Source organism: Colletotrichum siamense (assembly GCF_013390195.1).
Source record: "Colletotrichum siamense strain Cg363 chromosome Unknown KSG_Cg363_contig06, whole genome shotgun sequence".
Taxonomy (NCBI): Eukaryota; Fungi; Ascomycota; class Sordariomycetes; order Glomerellales; family Glomerellaceae; genus Colletotrichum; species Colletotrichum siamense.
In genome coordinates, this window is record NW_023501019.1 from 2,639,742 (window position 1) to 2,658,039 (window position 18,298).

The 18,298-nt window shown below is 41.3% G+C and overlaps 4 protein-coding genes across 4 annotated transcripts; 2 read left to right on the forward strand and 2 right to left on the reverse strand.

Moving 5' to 3' along the window:
* Positions 1-9,628: 9,628 nt before the first annotated feature.
* PUG1 (Protoporphyrin uptake protein 1) lies at positions 9,629-10,571 on the forward strand (the record flags this gene model as incomplete). Its single annotated transcript, XM_036641533.1, has 2 exons — positions 9,629-9,821; positions 9,886-10,571. The coding sequence occupies 2 exons, from the start codon at positions 9,629-9,631 to the stop codon at positions 10,569-10,571; spliced, it is 879 nt and encodes a 292-aa protein (XP_036492991.1).
* Positions 10,572-10,718: 147 nt separating this feature from the next.
* On the reverse strand, positions 10,719-11,534 carry ustS-3 (Glutathione S-transferase-like protein ustS; the record flags this gene model as incomplete). Its single annotated transcript, XM_036641534.1, has 3 exons — positions 10,719-10,867; positions 10,914-11,411; positions 11,462-11,534. 3 exons carry the CDS (start codon positions 11,532-11,534, stop codon positions 10,719-10,721), a joined length of 720 nt encoding a protein of 239 aa, XP_036492990.1.
* Positions 11,535-12,007: 473 nt separating this feature from the next.
* On the reverse strand, positions 12,008-13,345 carry CGCS363_v009686 (uncharacterized protein; the record flags this gene model as incomplete). Its single annotated transcript, XM_036641535.1, has 6 exons — positions 12,008-12,125; positions 12,202-12,485; positions 12,535-12,641; positions 12,696-12,777; positions 12,832-12,957; positions 13,016-13,345. 6 exons carry the CDS (start codon positions 13,343-13,345, stop codon positions 12,008-12,010), a joined length of 1,047 nt encoding a protein of 348 aa, XP_036492989.1.
* A 1,625-nt stretch (positions 13,346-14,970) lies between these two features.
* vpr-19 (Minor extracellular protease vpr) lies at positions 14,971-18,292 on the forward strand (the record flags this gene model as incomplete). The annotated part of the gene is made up of 12 exons (XM_036641536.1): positions 14,971-15,111; positions 15,168-15,506; positions 15,567-15,627; positions 15,676-15,775; positions 15,839-15,893; positions 15,948-16,007; positions 16,066-17,363; positions 17,413-17,522; positions 17,578-17,683; positions 17,738-17,825; positions 17,879-18,138; positions 18,190-18,292. The coding sequence occupies 12 exons, from the start codon at positions 14,971-14,973 to the stop codon at positions 18,290-18,292; spliced, it is 2,721 nt and encodes a 906-aa protein (XP_036492988.1).
* Between the last annotated feature and the right edge of the window lie 6 nt (positions 18,293-18,298).

The following is an 18,298-nucleotide window of genomic DNA, read 5'->3' on the forward strand; positions in this document are numbered from 1 at the left end:
GGAGTACGGCGCCTTCGCAAAATGAACCACGACCTGAAAGGCCAAGCAAACACGTTGCTGAATTCAATGCCCTTTGGCCTCGCCAAAATGGTTTGCGAGCCTTACACCGTCTTAGCACCCACTGCTAAATGACCAAGACACTTGGCATGCAGGCACAGAAGCATGGTTTCGGGCTGAAGGCTCCAGCTGGCTGTCACCCATTGTTTGCACACCACATGAGGCCATTCAGGAACATGGGGACATTACCAACTCATCCCAACACCACCCCAACCAGGCAGCCAAGTATTCCGTTTCTTAATTCCTGTCTGATTCCATGTCTTATTTTTGGCTTCCGCCCGATCGACCTACGAATCCAGTGCGGCGCCTTCTTTCGACGGCCGCCAGCCACGGCACGCCAATCTGATCAAGAATCAGGCACCGGCACGGGTACGGCTTCTCGTGCCGTTTGAGATGTCTGTTCTCAGTCTCACCTTTGCGCCTTTCACCCAGTCGCCTCTGTCAATACTGTCCCTCGCCGATCATCTCATTTGCCATTCAGGCTGCTTCACATTCTCCCCCTCCAAGAAGTCAAGTACTAACGTTTTGGCGTTCTCTGACGTGCCCGCACCTGCACTCGCCAGCTCCTCCGGGCCCCCCAAGGATCGCCTACCCGATGAGCGGACAACTTTTGCGATTTGACAAGCCCCGGTCAATGCCAAGACCGGCCTGCCTCGCGCGTCGGACCATTCGCTCGCACTCACCTTGTCCAGATGCACAAGGCTCAAGCCCTGCATCCCATTGCCGATCATAATCGACTGTCCGTTGGTGCTGCTCACCCGCATTGTACCTGCATCACCGAGTACCGGCCAGAGAGAGAGACTCACGACTGCCGGCCATCGCGTCATGATCCAGACGCGATGGCGGCAAAGTCAGAGTCTCACCTGCCATATTCCACTGCCGCCGGTTAGACATCTCGAATTGGATTATCGATTCTAGAAGAAGCAACCACACGCTTGCGCAACTGAACCACTAACGGGTACTTGCGCGTCTCATCAAAGCTTGACTGACAGTGACCTACCTCCCACGCGTCAACCCGTCTGCTATGCCCATCATCCAGAGACACTCTAAGACAGTTCGCCGGCGATAGAGTGTTTGCAGCAAGGGCTTTTGATCGTCAATATCCCTCTGCGTTCATTCCGTTGGGTTTGTCGCCACGGTCTTACAAGTTGGTCGGAGGCGGATCTCAACAAGCCCATCGGCGCATCTTGTCCGGACGACGCGGCGACATCCGGACCGCCCCCGGGCCGTTCGAAAGTTCGATCTGAGTCAACAGCCTACGCCTCCGTCTTGTGCCACTTGCCGACCCCATCATGCAATCTTAATACAAGCAAATGGACTTTTCTTGTCCTCGCAGCTGCGCAACACAATTCACACTACAGCCCCGAACCTCGCACTGCATCATGCGCTGAAAAGAGCTAAGCAAGGCACGGCTTTCAGCTGGTGGCCGGGCTAAGATATTTCTTCTGCCGGCATAACCCCACATGCCCGACGCCCTGCCATCGTAAGGTTTCCAGTCGACTTACACGCGATCCTCCGGATTATTTCTGGAGGTATTGCTGACGGATTGCAGCTGCCAAGAATCCCTATGAAGCGACTGAGAGGAGGTCGCTATGCGCTCTTAATTACGCACCGACTGAATTGTCCGCCCGGGTGCTGTGTCACGGTCTCTGGAACAACGACCCGATCTTGGCAGTCCCGAGGAATCCTACCTTGCGATCCTTCGCTCAATTCCATCCTCTCCCCAATTTCAAGTGGGCCATCCCGTTTTGATGTAAACTGTTCTGTTTATTTGATCAAAGTCTAATAATGTGACTTGGCAATGACGGTTTCCTGTCCTCATGTTTGTCTAGATCCTTCAGGACCGCGGCCCAATTGAATAGATCATTGCAGAGACACGTCCGCAGATCAAGTCTCTGCAGTGATGTTGCGGAAAAGTCACAGGCGTGAACACTCGCCGGTACGCATCGTAAGCAAGAGCCGTGGCGCATGCTCTCGGCTCCGGGCGCTGGTGACGCGAACTAAACCTGTGCTTGGCGACAACTTCCCCCCGCTCTGTATCATTCCCAGGATGAGAATCTGTTCGAGTATACGTGGATAGGGCGCTTATTTGCAGATCTGGTATCGTCTTGTTGCTAGCTTATCTTCTTCACAGCACCCTAGATTTCCTATGGAAGCCAGCTGTGCCAATAGCGTGGCTAATTCGTGCTCGATCCATCAAGATTCCTGTGAGTTGCTCTCTTATGCGGACGGGCGGCGTTTCGAGCTTTCAGAGGCCTTCGGGGCATGGCTTGATCAGCCCAAATTATATGGCGATGTTCGTTAAGTGATTTTTTCGTCACGTTACCTAGCAGTGGTACTCCAGCAGAGCTGGGGTCCTGCATTCGACAGCGAACGGTCCAGGATGGCCTCCAATACCCGATTGGTGTGAGTAGTCTGATGCTTAGATCTTGAACGCGACGGCAGACTCCGCAAAGCAACCAAGCGACGGTTGTGTCACAGCCAATTTTGGTGCAAAAGATGCCTCTCGTGCGATTGAGAGCCGATGTCAGCGTGCTAGCTGACTCTGCGATTGGGAGGAAGCGTCGAGTACAGCCTCAGGCCAAGGAGGAACAACCCGACAAGCAGCGCTGCCGCAAGTGCAAGTCACTTAGCAAGTAATATAAGCTAATCGGCTAAGTTAACGCTATCACTACTACCTAAGTAAGTAATTTATTACCCTTTAATTAAATTATTAGACTTAATATCTTATTTATAAATAGATCTAATTAATAAAAAACTATAGATTAATTAGTATTTTATTTATTTTAATATATATAGTTACTAAAATATAATATTATTACTAATATTATAATATCTTTATATCTAATTAATACTTTATAAACTACTTTTAAAATATTAAACTTTAAATAATTTTTTAAAACTTTTTAAAAAAATAGAAGTTATTATAGTAGTTTAAATAGTATAAAGAGGGCCTCTAGCTGTTCACTGTGATTTTTACCTGCTTAGAGCGACAGACCTCCTAACTCTGCGCCTCCTAACAATACACACAGCCTTCAGTCACATAATCCCTAATAACCTCCTAAGTCTCTAACCACATCCCTCTCTTAACCTTAGCCGCACTTACATATACACATTATACTAGATAACTTCACTATCTTTAACTTCACTTTAGTAATAATATAGTTTATAATTACTTAATTACTTAATTACTATAAACTACTAAACTGTTAACCTATCCTCTCTCTTATATATTACTTATACTACTATTAAACACTATCCTTATTACTGCTTTACTATCTACTATTCTTCTTATTTAATTAAGCTAGTTAACACCTTTATAGCTATACTATTATTAGTAACGCTCTCTCTATTTAGTATAAAGCGTACTTATTAATAAGCTTTATTAGGTCTAAGCTTAAGCTACCTCTACCTTAGTATTATAGAAAGCTTATATAAAGAAAAGCTACTCCTTAGAGTAGTTAGAAATATATATAGTCTCTATATAGAGGTATTTAAAGCTATTATTTATTACTTTAATTATAATATAGAGAAGGTCCTTTTTAAGAGTATTTATAAAAGCTTTAACTATAGTTATTTTAATAATATATTATTAATTAGTAAAAAAGTACTTATTAAATTTAAAAGCTTTATTTATTATATAGATATTATTCTATATAGTAATATTTTTAGCTATTCCTTTATAAAAGGGTATATTTTATAGAGGATTAATATTTTTATATATCTCTTATAGTATAGATATAGTAAAGGATTTATTATAGGTTATAATAATAAGTTATTAATATAGGTTTAAGGATAAAGAAAAAGAAAAAGAAGAAAGATAAGTATAAAGCTTTATATATAATAGTAAAGTTTTTATACTTTTAGCTATAAGAACTTCTTCTAATAACCTCTTTAGTTAAGGAGTTATCTCTCTTATAGTAATATTTATAGCACTTTACTAAAAGGTTTAATAAAGCTATTATTAAGCTATAAAAGCCTTAATAACCCTTTTAGCCTTAATATAATTAGCCTTACTATATATAGTACTGTTAGCTTTATATTATATAGCTAGTATTATTACTATTCTATTAATCTATTTAGCTAAGGTGTATATTTAACTTTATAATATTTAGAGGGTTTACTTATTAATAAGAATATATAGGGTTTTTATACTGTTTTCCTTAATTAGTAGAAGGTATAAGTTAAGGTGTTTATATAGTATTTCTAGAATTATATCTATATATAAAGTGAATTTTACTATAGTCTTTTTATAGGGGGGCTATATTATAACTATAAACTTAAATAGTATAAAGAGTATTATAATTAGCTATTTTTTATAAAAAATATTTATTATTTTATATTTTCTTTATTAAGTTTATAGTTATAATATAGCCCTCTTATAAAAAGATTATAGTAAAATTCACCCTATATATAGGCATAATTCTAGAAATATTATATAAGTACCTTAACTTATACTTTCTACTAATTAAGGAAAATAGTATAGAAACCTTATATATTCCTACTAATAAGCAAACCCTCTAAATATTACTATATAAAGTTAAATATATGCTTTAGCTAAATAGACTAATAGAATAATAATAGCGCTAGCTATATAGCATAAAGCTAGTAGTGCTATATATAGTAAGGCTAATTATATTAAGGCTAAAGAGGTTACTAAAGCTCTTATAGCTTAATAATACTACTATAAGAGAGATAACTTCTTAACTAAAGAGGTTATTAAAAGAGGTTCTTATAGCTAGAAGTATAAAAACTCTATTATTATATATAAAGCTTTATACTTATCCCTTTTCCTCTTCTTTTTCCTTATCTTTAAACCTATATTAATAACTTATAACTTATAATAAATCCTTTATTATATTTATACTATAAGAGATATATAAAAATATTAATCCTCTATAAAGTATACCTTTCTATAAAGGAATAGCTAAAAATATTACTATATAGAATAATATCTATATAATAAATAAAACTTTTAAATTTAATAAGTACTCTTTTACTAATTAATAGTATATTATTAAAATAGCTATAATTAGAGCTTTTATAAATACTTCTAGAGAGAACCCTCTCTATACTATAATTAAAGTAATAAATAATAACCTTAAATACCTCTATATAGAGGCTATATATATTTCTAGCTACCCTAAAAAGTAGCCCTTCTTTACGTAAGCTCTCTATAATACTAAAATAGAGGTAGCTTAGGCTTAGACTTAATAGGGATTAGTAAGTATGCTTTATACTAAATAGAGAGAGCGTTACTAATAATAGTATAGCTACTGCTAAGCTTATTAGCTCAGCATACTACTTTATTTATAAATAATATAAGGTATACTAAAGGTGTTAGCTAGCCTAATTAAATAAGAAGACTAATAGTAGATAGTAAAGTAGTAATAAGGATAGTGTTAGTAGTATAAATAATATATAAGAGAGAGGATAGGTTAATAGTTTAGTAGTTAGTAATTAAGTAATTAAGTAATTATAAACTATATTATTACTAAAGTGAAGTTAAAGATAGTGAAGTTATATATATATATAAGTGCAGCTGAGGTTAGGAGAGTTATAATTATATAACTAAAAGCTATATATATTATTAGGAGGCGTAGAGTTAGGAGGTCTGTCGCTCTAAGTAAGTAAAAATTATAGTGAACAGCTAGAGGCCTTATATTTTCTTTATTATTTATATTTATATATTTATACTTCTTATAATATTAATTACTATTATTACTTCTTTATTTACTATTAATATATATATATTTTTAAGTATTCTTTATATTTAAATCTTAACTTAAGTTATAACTACTCTTACTATTAGTACCCCTCTAAATCTTATAATTAATAACTTACTTTATATTATTATAAGTAATTAGAAGTATATAGTTAAAAAGTAGTTATTATAGAAGTAAAGTAGAGGTTAATTAAGCTAAATTTAGTACTATAGCTACTTTTTTATTAAAATTATATAAAGCTAAGCTAGTATCTCTTTTTAAAGTTATTAATAATATAATATAAAAGGAGCTTTATAGCTATTTAACGCTTTTACTACTACTACTAAATAAAAATACTTATTTTAATATATTATTTTAAACTTTTAAACTATATAAATTACACTCTAATAATACTAAAATAGCTATAATATTTATAGAATCTCTTTTTTATTAGATAAAGACTTTAATAGTATTATTCTTACTTCTTTACTTCTTATATTAATATTATCTCTATATAAGAGACTTTATTTTATTAATATTAATATCTTAAAAACTAAAATTATAACTTTTAAAAACCTCTATATTATTTCTATTATTTCTACTAATTTACTATCTATTTATTTTAAAAATATCCTTTTTAATAGATCTTTTAGTACTATAATATAGAGGTTACTAGTAAAGTCTTATAAAACTAAAGCTCTATCTAAAATTAGTTTTAAAACTTCTTTTAATATAGTAAAGTTTTTATAATAGTTAAACTCTACTTAGTAATACTAAAGATATATCTATTATTTAATTTATAATCCTTACTTAATATTTATGCTTTTATAGTAGTTACTAATTACTTTATTAATAATAAAAGTATTTTATAGTTATATTTTTAGCTTTCTTTTAATATTATAGAAATTATAGTAATAAAAGCTTTATAGAGACCTTTATTAATATTATTAACTAATATTAAATTTAAAACTATATTAGAGTAATAGTTACTAATAATATTATAAATAATAATACTTATTTCTAAGCTTTCTATTAATAAATTAACTTAAAGATAATAGAGATAAATATTTAAACTTAATATATATAATATTATAGCTATATCCTTAATCTTATAGTTTAAGCTTTTTTATTTAATAAGGATTAAAGAACTCTTAAAACTAAATTAAACTACTATTAGTTTATAGAGTAATATAATAAAGATCTAAAAGTATAATAATATCTTAAACTTATTAGCTAGTTTTAGAATATTATTAAGTTTATATAAACTTCTTTATAATAAATAGAATAATACTAAAAAGTAGTAATAGAGATTAATAATAGCTTTAATTTCTAAATCTTCTTTAAGTTATATTAAGAAGCTTAATTTATACTAAATAATAATATCTATTAGAATAATATATATTTAATAATTAAAAAAGCTATAAAAAAATAGAGATTTAAGCTTTCTTATTAGTTAATAATAATAATAATAATAATAAGTAATATATATTAAAGTTAAACTTATTTTTTATTAATAATTAGAAAATCTTTATTAAAATCTTAATAATCTTTAAACTTTTCTATTACTAAATAAAATAATATAAAGGTTAAGGTATTAATAATAAGTATAGCTAATTTTAAGAGGTTATAATAAGTATTAAATATTTTCTTTTATATTTTATTAACTAGAAGATATATTATAATATTAGTATTAATCTTAGAGTTAATAATAATAATAAAAATACTTCTTAGCTATTATAGCTATCTTAAAAGTATATTAGCTAAGCTTAACGCTATTAGTATAATATTTAAGCTTTACTTATTTATATATAGAAAAACTAAATATTACTAGTTTTATAATCTATTTTATAATTTAAAACTCTTAATAAAAAGTAATAAACTTTCTTCTATAGTAGTATTAAATAAATATAATAGAAGTTTTTTAACTACTATAAGTTTCTTAGAGAGTTATTATTATTCTTTAGTATAATTATTTTATACTTATTATATAATATTTTATATTTAAGAAATATATAAAATAAGGATTACTAAAAAAAATAAATTAAAAAAGCTTTAAGTATTTTTATAAAGTATTTTAACTAATAATATTATTAACTTAATAAGATCTTATTATTAAACTAATAAGCTAGTATACTTTTTATTAATTTTAATACTAAAAATATAGAAGATATTTACTATTAGTAATAAGTTATTAGCTAATATTATTAAATATTACTTTAAATAGATAAGCTTAATCTCTACTTCTATTAATTTCTAAAAATTACTTCTAACTTAATATAGTAATAGATAGACTATATAGAAACTTTCTTAAAGTTCTTTTAATTTATTATTAATATCTTTACTATATTAGTAATAATAACTAAAAGGTTTTTAATATTATTAAGTTAAGTTTTTTATTATAGAAGTTTTTAATAATATTAAATATTATAGAGACTTTTTAATTAAATAAAAACTAATTAAAAAAGGGAGTAATAATACTTTAGAATTACTTTAGGTTACTAAGGATATTATAACTTTATTTATTTATTATTTAATTAGGAAGTAGTAATAATATTATTTACTATAGTATTTAATTTACTATACTTATAAGTTAGCTAATAATTAAAGCTTAGGAAAAAGATCACTAAGTTAATAAGTATAGGGGGCAAAATTAACTTAATTACACTTGCGGTAGCGCTGCCGACAAGGGATGATCTTGGGCGTTGAAATCTTACTGCTATCAGTATTCCTGAAGATAAGACCAGTGAAACTTCCTTAAACATTACTTCATGCTCTCTAAAATTTAGAAAGGTTTAGTAATGTTCTGATCTAATCTATGATGACACGTTCAAGTGGCCACTGTTAATGCTCAAAGATAAGCAGCTGGCCTAATCTGCGCGAGGCTCATGTCGTTCTTCCAAGCTGCCCATGAGAAACTGCTCTTATCCATCTACCTGCCGTCAGATCAGATTGTAAGGCTCCCAACTTACCATCTGCGCCCATGTTGCGAATTACATGGCGCACACAAAGCTTCACATCTTGCACCTCATCTCAACCCATAGACTGCGCACATCAACCCTCCGAAATGGCATTGCTTATTGAATTGAAAGATGAAGACAATGTTGGAAACACCAAGCTCAACTCTGGGAAGATGCCCTTTTTCAACTACTTTCAACAGCATATTCCGAAGCTTGCCGACTTGAGGGATAAGACGACCACATAGCTCGTTGAAAACGCTGGCACACCAACAGTCCCGGGGTCTTTCAATCGGCTACATGTCGCTATCCGTGAAAGCATGGGCAGACATGTTCAAAACGGTGCCCAATTTTCTAGGTAGGTATGCTATTTTCTTTGGTGTGATACGAATCACTATAGACACAGTAAAGAGGTCATCCCTTAAGGCCTTTACTTTCTTTACGAGTCCCTCCTCATCAGCGAAACCTGCAGCGAGTTGAGGCGTTGGAGACAGCTTCAGAAATGCGTACAAAGTACCACAAGGACATGCGCATGACCAATGTATTTGGAAACACTTGAAATGCTAAAAAAATACCCTATGAACTATCCATGTCTATTTCGGGTTCAAAATTATTTAATAAAATCAATGGATAGACGCGTTTCGTGTGCAATATTCTGATTGGAGTCAACGTTGAGCTTTCTCCCTAATCCGAAAATTCGTATTTGAATACGAAAAAGCCGTGTCACTGCCACAGCGACCCGCCCCCCTGAATCATGAAGCATGAATGATAAGAACAGCGTCTTCTAGCTTTTGGATTCTAACTCTCTCTCTAGTCTCTTTGTTGACTTTCTTTTTTGCCGTTCTTTCGTCTTACCACTGTGGGTATTTCTCTGCTATCTTTCGGACTTCCGCCTCGACCATTGCCATTACCATGGTGAACGACGGCGATGGCCCTTTTGGGCCGGTTGTAAACGGCACACAAATCGTCTTCTACGAATACCGGCCCAATGCAGGAGCCGCCTGGACATTTGTGGTGTTGTTTGCTATTGGTGTCGTGGGACATGTGGGCTACTTCTTCTGGCTTCGCGCGTGGCATTTTCTCCCGTTCATACTTGGCGGCGTGGGTAAGCACTCTATCTTTTAAGCCTTTGCACTTAGTGATTCCCCTTTGGCTAAAATAAATCACAGGCGAGGCGTTTGGCTACTACGGCCGCGCAAAAGCGTCCGAAAACCCGCTCGCCGTCGGCCCCTTCATCATGCAGAACCTCCTCATCCTCGGATCCCCGCCCCTCTTCGCCGCAACGATCTACATGAGTCTCGGCCGGATCATCATAGCTCTCGATCTTCGAAGACACGCCGCCATCAGCCCGCGGCTCACTGCATTCTTCTACGTCGTCGTCGACATCGGCTGCTTCGTCAGCCAGGTTTTTGGATCAATCATGCCGGCCTCCGGCGACCCCTCGGCCATCGATCTGAGTAGGAAAATCATCATGGGCGGCTTGCTTGCGCAGCTAGGCGTCATTTGCCTGTTTGCGCTTTCTTGTGCTCACTCGCATCGGTGGGCGAAGCGCGAAGGGCCCAACTTGAATGCGACCCACGCTGGGATCAACTGGAACAAGTACTACTTGATGACGTACGGAGTGGCCCTCCTCATGTTTGTGAGGAGTTTGGTCAGGGGAATCGAGTATCTCCAGGGAGAAGGCGGATACATTATCAAGCATGAGTTCTTCGTATACGCCTTCGACGCTGCTCTCATGGTTGCCATCATGGCGTTATATCTCTGGATTCACCCGGGCAGGCTCGTCCGCGATCTTGCTCGGTACAAAAACGATGCATTCGGAGACGAGCGGAACATAATGTTGGAAAGACGATAGGCGGAAGATCATGTCTGGCCTTCAGCTAGTTGGGTACATGCAGAGGTTTCTTTTGTATCATTTCATAGACAATTCCCTAATAAGCAGAAAGCATTGCTGATAAAAGACTTTGATGTGCGAAACAAAGTGTCCCATCACTTTCCTTACTCAGTGATCGTTTCTCTCGAGCCAAGGGCCACAAGCCTTGAACTGCTTGTCAAATGCGGGCGAGATTTCGACGATACGGCGGTAGTTCTCCTCGTTAAATCTCTTCGCCATCGCTATGACGCCAACATAGAGGAAATCGGCGTAGGAAACTGGCTCTTATTAGCATCAATCGTCCTGCTGGCTGCGATGACTGACCCGTATCCCCGAGAAAGAAGGGACCCTCCGTCTTGTTCAACAGCGCAGCTGCATCTTCGATAGGCTTCTTCGCCTTCTCCCACGCCTTTTCGCCACCGTTCTTCTCACCAAACTCGTCCAGACTCATGCCCAGAAACTCCTTGCGCGTCCGCCAGAAATACTCCGCGCTGCGCTCGTTCAGAACCTCACGAGGAGCCACGGGGAGGAGAATAGGTGCCAAGGCGTCCCAAACCGGGGCGATGTGCTTGAGCGCTTCTTGAGACAGGTCTGCGTCGTGGTACAGGGGCGGCTCGGGATAGTCGGCTTCGATGCGGGGGATGATTTTCTTGCTGTTCATGATGTATGTGCCGTCGGGAAACTGGACGGTGGGGCAGGTGAAAGGCCTGATCTGGTCGGGGTCGCCTTTGAGACCGGCCGCCTCCAGTCGGCCTGCAATGTCAGGATACTCGAGCCATTCCGTCTTGTAGTCGACCCCCTTGAAGTTGAGAGCCAAGCGCGCTGGGTAACGGTGTTAGCTCTGCTCTCGTATTAATGGTCAGGAGACCTACTTTTCCACGTGTTCAGAGACCAGCAAGTGCCGTCTCTGCTGGGAATGTCGAAAAAGATGAGTTGCCCGGACATGTTGTGCTTGTTTATTTCGCGAGCTCTCAATGGCATGCTTGGATCAACGTGCACTTCAAATTGAAATATTGATCAGACAACAGGGAGTGAGGAGTTAAAATGGCACGGCATGATGTAAGGTGTCAACAACTGTCTGTTGTAGGGCGTAGGCAGCAGTGACTAATCCCGAGCGGGGCCGATCCACGGATCCTCGTTGCCACGGACGGTCCGCGGTGTTTGTCCCCTCATTGCTGACATACATACTGCAGGAACTTTTGACAAAGATATGATAACCACCAATCAAAGGCCCGGAAAACATCGGAGAAGAAGGGGAAATACGTATTAATCCTTGATTAAGGTAGTTAGCGCGGGGGATCTGATTGAATCGCAGTCTGTAGAACAGCGACGGATAATCCAATGAGAGTTTTACTTTCTATCTGAAAAGAACGAGATGCTCAGTTGAACACGACAGCGCTCCGTTGTAAGATTCTCATCTACTTCAAATTCTTGATGATTAGCTCTACCTCCGCATCAGCGACATAGAGGATATGTTCCGGTGGGTATTGAGCTTTCCACCCAATCTTAGAGCCATGTCGAGATGTGAATGTGCACCTGTCGAGAAGGCAAATGTATCAGCATACTATGCTGCATACAATGGTCAAGGTTATTGTGGAGGGTTGAAACTTACTTTCCAGCCAAACCCATCTCAACTAGGGATGTATCCACACCCATACCCTTAGCCATTATGTCGACTGCTTTCTGATCAGCCTGCATGACTTCGTCGGTGGAAATGATGCCTCTTTTGAACAGAGCCTTGGCCATTGCGGCGTAAAGGTCATCCCACGCAACACTACCAGCGGATGCCAAGTAGTAACCGTTCTTGCCGCTGCCAGGATTGTCACCGTTCAGGATGGCACGCAGAAGTTGGAGGTAGAGGGTCGCGTTATCTGTAACATGGCATACTGGCCAAGTCTATCATAATTAGATTCATTAAGTCGTCTTTACGGCGAGGTGGGCTTACCGGCCGTCCTGGAGTAATTGAGTAAACACGACCAGCAGCTTTGGCGGCTTTGACAATTTCCCTGGTCTGAATAGAAATAGGGTTTCCAAAGCCCTCATTTTTACCATCTGCGCATTCCGTCAGAAACTGACCTTTTGGGAAATCGATGACCGGTTGCTTACAAACGATGCAGGGAGCAAATATGTATGCTTTCACACCTTGCGCAGCTGCCTCTTCAATGATGATGTTGTTGGTGTCAACAGCCTGGGTTTCGTCAGACCGGTCACACATGAAACCCCACTTTCAAGCAGTACTTACGGTTTGCATGATAGGAATGGGTGCCTTTTGCGCCTTCTGAACATTGTACAGATCTGGGTCGGTGTCGAGCAAGGGGCGATCTGTGGGAGCTCCAGCGTGGCTCGAGAAAATCTTGGCCCCGGTGGTCTTGCAACACAATTGTCAGGGTTCCCGCATTTTGAAAGCGTGAATCTGCACCACTTACATGAAGAAAATGAACGTCTCCTCCTGTCAGGCGCTTCAACTCTGACAAGGCCTTAATGAAGTTCTTCTGGCCAGTAGAGTTGAGGGCATCAATCAGGTAGTACACAATCGTGATCCGGTTGTTCACGACCGCGTCTCTGACGGCAATCTCATCTTTGAGTGAAAAGGAAAGGGGTTCAGCGCCGTAACTTTTGACGGCTTCAGCTTGCGCATCTGTTCGAACAAGAGCGAACAGCTTGTCGTAACCGCTGAGGCCGGCTTCTTTCCAGCGTGCAAGAAGTGTTCCGCCCAGATACCCTGAGGCGCCAGTGATGAGGATGTTGTGTGCCATTTTCCAAGGGATAGAAATTGAGCGCGCTTCAATTCTCTTGTGACGAGTTTAATGGTAAAAAGCAAGCCAATCAACCCGAACTGCTTTGATGCTTTTCTTTCATTTGGGTCGACAACACATTTATGTCAACCAAGTCTGCAAGCGGTTGTGTTCCGTCCATGGATAATCCGATAGTCTCCGGGAGTAGCGTCTGCGTGGTTGAAGCAATGAATTACTCAAGCGGCATGGCCTATTTTGGGCCTCCGCCATTGTACTACTCACGGACGGTCGTTCAAATCGCTATTTGTAATCACAGAGGGGATCAACCGTCGGAGGTGCACGAATGATGTCACCTTTGTACCGAAGGCCGATTACTCAGGCGGCTTAGAAAACCGCCAGATCCTAGGTAGGGCTTCAACCGGAAATAGCGGCGTGGTACATGTCCGTAGGCGCCCCGACGAGCCCCGGAAGCTAAAACGCATGCCGGCAGGCCGCCCGCCCGTCCCCGCGCCGAAGGACGCCGTGTGGACGGCCGACGGTCATTGATGGCGCGATATGGAGCTGGTAAAAGATTTCATTGTCGATTTTATGTCTCTATATTACGACCCAGATGCTTCGAAGCTGATCGGTTGTGACTCTTGCGTCATATCAGGCACCTGAATCCCTTCCGCCAGACCCCTATGATTACGATGCTGGCCACGACGAATATCTTCGAAAGAGCCAAATCTCGCGAATTCTGCAGTCGACGAACAGTCTCGCGCCTTTCAAGCGGCTCGCTGGCTTCTTAGAACCAGTACTCAAAGTGCACTTACGCCATCTTCGTCAAGGATCGGTTCCACAATTTCATCAAAGGCCTCTCGCTTCTAGGGCTCGGACTGTCCCACAACCATACTGACTCCGCCGCATAATCCACTTGCCATCACGATGGCTTCAACCAGAGATCCTACGTATCCCCGATGGCACAATTGGCTAGCGCGTCAGACTGTTAATCTGGAGGTTGGTGGTTCGAGCCCACCTCGGGGAGAGCTCCTGTGTTTTTTGCTCATTTGGGATGACCCTACTCTAGTGGTGAACTCATTTTTGGTCAATGTGCGTTCCGATGCCGAATCTGATGGGCTATAAAGGCTGCAGAGAGCATGAATCACATGCCATATTTGAGATACTATGGCTCGCCATAGAGTACGAATAAGTAACTCACCTCGCACTGAGCCGGATCGTCAGGGACCGGATTCAACCAGGAACGCATGCACTTGAGTTAATATGCGCCATTTGGACCCATCTTGCTCTTGGCAAAGCCGCTCTAGCAGGGACTCTAAATGAACCCCATGCACCACGGGCGGAAGATTGGTCCCATTACAGCGCTAATTGCAACCTTGTGTGCCCTGCCTACAGGGAATAGCAGAGAGCCATGATCCCAATCTAGAAGGCGGGTTTGCAACCTGCCAGAAGCTGCATTCAAATGCTACGACAGGAAGTAGACACGACAGGGAATCAAGAGCTAATGCGCATACGGACACGAGAATCACCTCTTGAGTGCTATCCGGGTTCTCTCTCTCTCTCTCTTTCGACTTTCTCAAATATGAAGCCTTGCAAGCCTTGTCGCGCAATGGCCTGAAGGCGATCTCATTGTCTCGTGTCTCATCATCATGCGATTTGATCTCCCGATTTGGGCAGCGGCCCTGGGGCTAACCGACGCGCTTGCTTCCCCCGGTACCGGGCGCAGAAGAGATGAGAACGAAAGTGCCGCTCTCTCTGGAACCAAGAAGTTTATTGTTGAAGTCGAACAAGTACGTTAGAAGTAGAGACTTCTCCTCAAGATCCCCCGCTGACATGCTACATTCAGGGCGCGCAACTCACCGACCTATCGCGGAAGATCGAAGCCACGGGCGCGACAGTCCTCAAATCCTTTAACAGCGAGATTTTCTCCGGTTTGAGCGTCGAGTCGGGCAGTGACAATTTGGATACACTGCAGAGCCTTCGAGAAGTCTCGCAAGCATGGCCGGTCAAGACATACAAGCTCGCACCTCTCACGCCGCAGGCTTCTTTCAGCGACGATGCGACAGCCCAGAACTGGTCCATACACTACTCTACTGGGGTTGACAAACTTCATGAAGCAGGTGTCTTTGGTAAGGGTGCTAAGGTTGCTGTCATTGACTCAGGCGTCGACTATCGTCACCCAGCTGTGAGTCCTCCGTGTATTATGAGAAATATTATCAAATCGTATCTAATTGCAGCTCGCTAGCTTGGTGGTGGGTTTGGTCCTGGATTCAAGGTCTCTGGAGGATATGATCTAGTCGGAGAAGGTAAACAACAATCCGCTTCAGTGGTAATCAATTTGCTAACCGCCATAGATTACGATGGTTCCAACGAGAAAGTCCCTGACGATGACCCACTCGACTCATTGGGCCACGGCACACACGTTGCTGGGATTATTGCTGGAAAGAGCGAGTTGTAAGTTTGACCATCGGGTTCCTGGAGGTCCCGAATCTTGATATTGACAATCGTCTCTTCCAGCTACTCAGGGGTTGCTCCTGAAGCCGAAATCTTCGCCTTCAAAGTCTTTGGTGCTGTGAGAGACGTCGATGCATCCTTCCCCAAGAGCGCTGACTGAAGGACTTTGCAGTTCGAGGGTACCGATGAAGATACGCTTATTGATGCAACCATCATGGCCTATGAGGCAGGTGTAAGTTCTCCCACCCACGCGCATAATGGGAATCCGTGCTGATCAATGACGGACACAGGCAGATATCATCACTGCAAGTATCGGGCGCGCAGCTGGTTTCTCAGATGGTCCCTGGGCAACTGTGGCATCCAGAATCGTAGATCAAGGCGTCGTTGTCACCATCGCCGCCGGCAACGATGGCGATGAAGGCCCATTCTACGCGAGCAGCGGTTCGTCAGGAAAAGAGGTCCTAGCCGTTGCCTCCGTTGACACGAGCCGAGTACCCGCCACGCCGTGGCACGCAACCTTCAGCGCAGAGGGTGTCTCTAATACGACACAGCTGGCTTATATCCCACCCGTCAACAGACCACTGTGGAACGTTACCGGTCTACCCATTGTGCCCCTGTCCTTCGACACCAAGGCATCAGCTGAAGCTTGTAACTCACTGCCAGAGACAACGCCAGATCTCTCCAACGTTATTGTCCTCGTCAGACGAGGAGGCTGCACTCAGTATGTGAAGCAGACGAACGTTGAGAAGTTCGGCGCAAAGTACATGCTCATCTACAACGACGACTACCGACCATTTGAGCTGGTCGCTAACTCCGCATACAAATCACAAATGGCCCTCATTGACGCCAAAGCCGGTGCGGCGATCATCGAAACAGTCAAGGCAGGCGGCAACGTGACTGCAGACTTCACCAACCCTGCAGATCCCAACTGGGCAGTTGGTTTCTTCGACGCGGCCGGTGGGATCCCTTCACAGTATTCCAGCTGGGGCGGCACCTACGAGCTGGAGATAAAACCCGATATTGCCGCTCCTGGTGCCAGCATCTACAGCACCTATCTCGACAAGACATGGAAGGTCCTTTCGGGTACGAGTATGGCTACACCCTACGTTGCAGGCGTCGCTGCGCTCTACATAGGCAAGCATGGGGGCCGCTCAGTACATGGCAAGGGATTTGCCAAGGATCTCTCAAGGCGCATTATCTCCTGTGGGGAGTCTCTTCCGTGGCAAGCCATTGAGCCTCAAGCATTACCAACCGACTTTGGCTTTTTCGCACCCGTCGCGCAAGTTGGCACTGGCCTCATCAATGCCACGAAGTTGTTGGAGTCAAGGACTTCGCTCTCGTTTGAGAAGATGGCACTCAATGATACAAGAACATTCACAGGCAGTCATAAGGTTGACATCACTAACAATGGCGATGACGCTGTGGGCTATACATTCGCTGTGGAACCAGCAGGAGGGTTCAATGCACAAGGCAGGAATGCTCAGATGCTTGCAGATGTGCTTGACGTCAAGCCTATTGAGCTTGTTCCCGAAGTTGCACTACCCACTGATCCTTTCATTGTCAATCCTGGAGAGACAAGAACAGCTGAGTAGGTGTGAAACGAAGATATTCCCTAAAGTCAACTAACAGCTCCTCAGATTCAGCTTCAAATATCCCCAAGTTGACGACGAGTCCAAATTGCCTATTTACAGTGGCAAGGTCATCATATCTAGCGGAAACGGAGACGCTCTCTCAGTTCCGTATCTTGGTGAGAATTATTGTGACACATTGTGCGCTGTTACCAAACTCACACGATTCATAAGGTGCCGCATTTGACCTCAAAGCTCAAATGACCGAGAAAATGTTCCCAGATGGCTATCCTTTGCAAAGATCCGGCCCCAGCAGCCTGGGTATTGAGGCGTATCATACGTTAGTGAACATCGTATCGGCGACTTGTGATCACCAAAGCTGACAAGTTGCTAGTTACGCATTCAACACCAGCCGGGCTGCTCAGGACTTTCCAAAGGTTCACGTTCAGTTCAAGTGGGGAACAAAGGAGCTGCGTTGGGATGTAAGTCTCTACCATCTCTCAATCTGGAAATTAGAACACTCATTGCGATTCAGATATTTGATGATACATATGAAGAGAGTCAATGGAAGTATCCGCCGGTGGTAGGCCAGGATGGGTACATTGGCTCCGCCACATACTCGACATACTCCGTTGGTGCGAGCACTTTTGATCCAGCGACGATGGACAGGGACAAGGTGCTGCCCTTCCCCATCCGGGGAATCGAGCGCACCACGTCATGGAGTGAGTTGACTGATCGCTTCTGGTGGCTTGGAAAGTTGGCAAATGGCAGCTACATTGCTGCAGGAAACTACACGTACGTTCTTCTTTACCTTTTGCCAAAGAAGTTTATAACACTATTCGATAGCATGCGCTTTGCAACTCTCCTCCCCTTTAGTGAACCTTCGGAGTCGGGTAGCTGGGATATCTGGAAGACACCCCAAATCACCATTTTGCCTTATGCACCATGAGAGAGA